We start from the raw sequence: 4,249 nt of genomic DNA on the forward strand, positions 1-4,249 counted from the left end.
GTAATGGCTGGAGATGCTCTTAGATGAAGCGGCCGCGCGGTTTAAAATAAAAGGAAGACGAAGCGGGGCACGAAAGTATGTCAAGTTTAGAGGGTGTTTGTTTCCAGGAACTTTTAGGGACTTAAAATAGTCCCTATAAGTCCCATCTAAACCAAATAGGAGGGACTTATAGGGACTTAAAGTGAGCATTTGGGACTTATGAAATAAGACTCTTAAGGAGGAACTTATAGGGACTTATAGTTGTAATATGGTCTTTTAGTCTATGTTTAAGTCCCAGGAACTAAACAGATAAAGACTTTTTAAAAACTTGGGACTTATAAGTTAAGACTAAAAAAATCTTAAAACTTATGAACCAAACAGGCCTTAGTTTCTCGTGTACTCGGCAAAGGTTGCCCGACCATCACGGAGCCGTCACGCGCTGACGGGAGGTACAAATTGGCATCTTGTTTACTGAGGGCCGCTTCATTGGCTCTCAGTAGTTGAAAGATCTGTGGCGGGCATCAGCTAGCTAAATAATTGTGAAGAACCCGAGAAGTTGAGAATTCGGGATGGACAAAACTGTGGCGTCACTAGAGATTTAGAGTTCATGGGACGTTGACAACGAACTCACACACACGGCGACGTATATGCGATCAAAACCTTGTTCATTTATTTTCGATCGATCGATTTCTCACTCAGGGACATGCAGGGGCTAATTAACTAAGGGATTAATCTGAGGCTAATGCTATGGAAAAAGATGAAATCCAAACTCGATCCGATGAGGGGCGGGCTAAGCTAAGCTAGCTGCGATCCGCTGGCTTGGTGGTGAGTCCGAATCCGAAGGGGAAGAGCGGGTCGTACAGCTTGTCGCCATAGTTCATGGGCAGCTGGTCGACGGACCTGACCCACGTCCGGGGCAGCTTGCCGGAGAATCCGTGGTCCCCGAAGAGCACGTCGGCGACGCCGTGGCCCTCGGTGCCCGGCAGCCAGGCGGCGACGAGCGCGTCCATGGTGTCCAGGTACGGCTCGACGACGAGCGGACGGCCCGAGACGAGGACGACGACGCACTTGACGAGCTCGCACACCTTCCTGATGACCTCCGGCCCGGGTCCCGGGATGGTGAGGTTCAGGTTGTCGCCGGCCGTGGCGGCGTACGGGTTCTCGCCCACCACCACCACAGCGTAGTCGTACTCGTCCTCGTTCTTGGAGACGGAGCCCTTGTCCGGGTGCTCCGTGTAGTCGATGACCGTCTTCTTGTCCACCGCCGACTTGATGGCCTCAAGGATGGTGGTGCCTGCACGCACACGCACACGCACATGCATCGTATCGTAGGAGTAGTCAACAACTAGCATATATAAGCATCAACGCGTACAATAAGAGGAGCGGTCGGATGATGAGAGAGAGAGAGAGAGAGAGAGAGAGATGTGTGAAAGAAAGATGAGGACGTGATCGAGGTAAGTACGTACCTTGGCCGGTGATGCCGTTGCCGGACTGACCCTGCCACGACTTGGTCCAGCCGCCGCACTGGAGGCCGAGGTCGTGGGCGTGGGTGCCGACGACGAGGATCTTCTTGGCCTTCTTGGAGAGCGGGAGGACGGGCTTGCCGTCTTTCCTGCCTTTGCCGTTCTTGAGCAGCACGAGCGACTTCCTGACGGCCTCCCTGGCGAGCTCCCGGTGCTCCTTGGTGCCGAGCTGGGCGGTGAGGCTGTGTTCGGGGAAGGGGTTCTCGAAGAGGCCCATGGCGAACTTGACCCTGAGGATGCGGGAGACGGCGTCGTTGATGCGGTCCATCTTGATAGCGCCGCGCATGACCTGGGCCTGGACGTCCGCGACGAACTCGGGGTAGTCGAATGGGATCATGACCATGTCGATGCCGGCGTGGATGGTCTCCTGGATGGAGTGGTAGTAGTGCTTGTGCGGCGGGGTGGTGATCTTGTCCACCGCCTGCCAGTCCGTGATCACAAAACCCTGCGCCACCGTACGTGTCAACTCAAGCGATGGACGTACGAAATGACAATGACAATGTATGCAAATTGACGCCGTACGTACCCTGAAGTGCATCTTCTCCTTGAGGATTTGGGTGATGAGGTACTTGTTCTCGTGCATCTTGACGCCGTTCCAGCTTGAGTAGGAGATCATGACGGAGGCGACGCCCTTGATGACGGCGTCGTAGTAGGGCGGCATGTGGATCCGCATGAGGTCGTGGAAGCTGAGCACGGTGTTGTTGCCGCTGATCCCGTGGTGCGTCCCGCCGTCGCCGACGAAGTGCTTGGCGCAGGCGGCCACGTGCTTGGGCCCGCCCACGAAGGGGACGCCCCTGGGGTGCTTGGTGGAGACGTCGCCCTGCAGGCCGGGGATGATGGCCGACGTCATCAGCTGCACCAGCTTCGTGTCCTCGCTGAAGCTCTCGTAGCACCCGCCCCACCTTGGATCACGGCAAACCTGCATGCATGCCCCGTCCCAGCCGGACGCATGTGTTAACGATGGACGACGTTGAGACATACTCCTATATGTAGCCAAAAAATGATTGATATGAAGAGCTTATTACGCACCGCGACGCATGGCGCGAAGGTGTAGGGGATGCCGGTGGCCCTGGCCTCGAGCGCCGTGGCGCGGCCGATGCGCTTGACCAGGTCGGGGTCCCTGGTGGCGCCAAGGCCGACGTTGTGGGGGAAGATGGTGGCGTTGTAGGCGTTGTTGTTGCCATGCACGGCGTCGATGCCGTAGATGATGGGGATGCCGAGGCGGGTGCTGAGCGCCGCCTTCTGCATCTTGGTGATCATCTCCTGCCACGTCGCCGCCGACGCCTTCTCCGACGGCGCGCTGCCGCCACCGCTCAGCACGCTCCCTGCATGCACACATCCATCGCTCCATCGATCAAACCCACATGCAATGCAGAGAGATGACACGCACACGTACGCTGGCTTCGAGAATCGATCGACCGATTCGCCTCGCCGGTGAAGGAAGGAACAGAGCAAACTATGGGAGACATATGCATGATTGCATGTACGTACCGACGAAGTACTTCTCGATGACGGCGGAGGAGGCGTTGTGGCGCTCGATCTGCGTCATCTGCCCGATCTTCTCCTCGATCCTCATCCGGCTGAGGAGATCCTCCACGCGCGCCTGGATCGGCTGCTTGGGGTCTTTGTACCTGACATACGTCGCCCCGGCGACCGACGCACCGGCCACGGCAACCACCAGGAAGAGGAGGACCGCCGCCGCCGAGCAGCAGCCCGTCTGCATTGCCATTTCTGATCTAAGTCGAGCAAAGAAGTGAGTGTGATGAGAGTGTAGATATATTCGGTTGACATCATGCGGTTTAAAAGAGAGGAGAGGAGAGGAGAGGAGAGGAGAGGCAGCCCCAGTACCAGTACTCAACTGAACTCCTACAATCTAGCTAGGCACTACCGAGAGGATGAAGGAGCCGGTACAGATCCTGGAGAACCGGTCATAAACATAACGTGTACAACGGTGAATACTTCAACAGAGAGGAGTGATCAATTTACAGCAGTGGAGGTCGATGGACTGATTCCAGTGTCAACCTCTCGCTCGGTCTTGCGGTTGCAACTATAATCGAGCGAGAAAGGGCCGGGTGGCAAAGACATTTTTAGCGGCAACGTTACCCACCGGCAACACACGAGCCAAGGCTCAGTGCTGCCACATGGTGAAGTATATCAAGATATGTACTCCTTTCCGGAAACGGCATTTTGGCTCTCGGGTGCAACTGCACACACGAACGTTGGATTTTAAATATGTCACCACAATGTTTTTCATGGCAACTTTAGTTGTTAAAACATGACAACTTTGTCCCGGTTCGTTTTTTGTTAGAAAACTGCCATGTTTGCCAACCTTGCGTGAAGTAAAGTTGTCATGAAAAACGTTCGGATTACCATGTTTAAAATCCGTGCCAAATTCCGTACAGGTTGGACATTTCAGTAGCTCTCGGCAAAAATAATAATTTTTGAACATGTGAGAAGCTTTTGAAAACAACACTATTTGGAGTTCATTTTGTCTTTTTTGTTGCGAGCTCCTCAAATGTCCTTTAGCCACGAAATTTTGCGCGCGCCTCGCGCACTGAATCATCTTTCCTCCAAAAAAAATTCCAGATTTTTGGAAATTTTCTGCTATTTTTTGTTTTACTGTTCATCGGATGCAGATGAGCCCGAGCACTGAATTAAATATTGGTTCCGTTCCTGGCTTTTACTGTTGATATTTCTTTCTTTTGGGTCCCACCATAGATAGATATGAGCATCTACAGCCAGACTCC

At 54.0% G+C, this 4,249-nt stretch overlaps 1 protein-coding gene across 1 annotated transcript; it reads right to left on the bottom strand.

The window, feature by feature from the left end:
• Window positions 1–623: 623 nt before the first annotated feature.
• Window positions 624–3,259, bottom strand: LOC119357117 (beta-glucosidase BoGH3B-like). Its single transcript, XM_037624107.1, has 5 exons — window positions 2,994–3,259; window positions 2,532–2,827; window positions 2,029–2,421; window positions 1,446–1,947; window positions 624–1,273 (listed from the first exon to the last, which is right to left on the bottom strand). The coding sequence occupies exons 1-5, from the start codon at window positions 3,229–3,231 to the stop codon at window positions 780–782; spliced, it is 1,923 nt and encodes a 640-aa protein (XP_037480004.1). The 5' UTR covers window positions 3,232–3,259; the 3' UTR covers window positions 624–779.
• Window positions 3,260–4,249: the final 990 nt, after the last annotated feature.

The sequence above is a fragment of the Triticum dicoccoides genome, chromosome 2A (assembly GCF_002162155.2).
Source record: "Triticum dicoccoides isolate Atlit2015 ecotype Zavitan chromosome 2A, WEW_v2.0, whole genome shotgun sequence".
Classification (NCBI taxonomy): Eukaryota; Viridiplantae; Streptophyta; class Magnoliopsida; order Poales; family Poaceae; genus Triticum; species Triticum dicoccoides.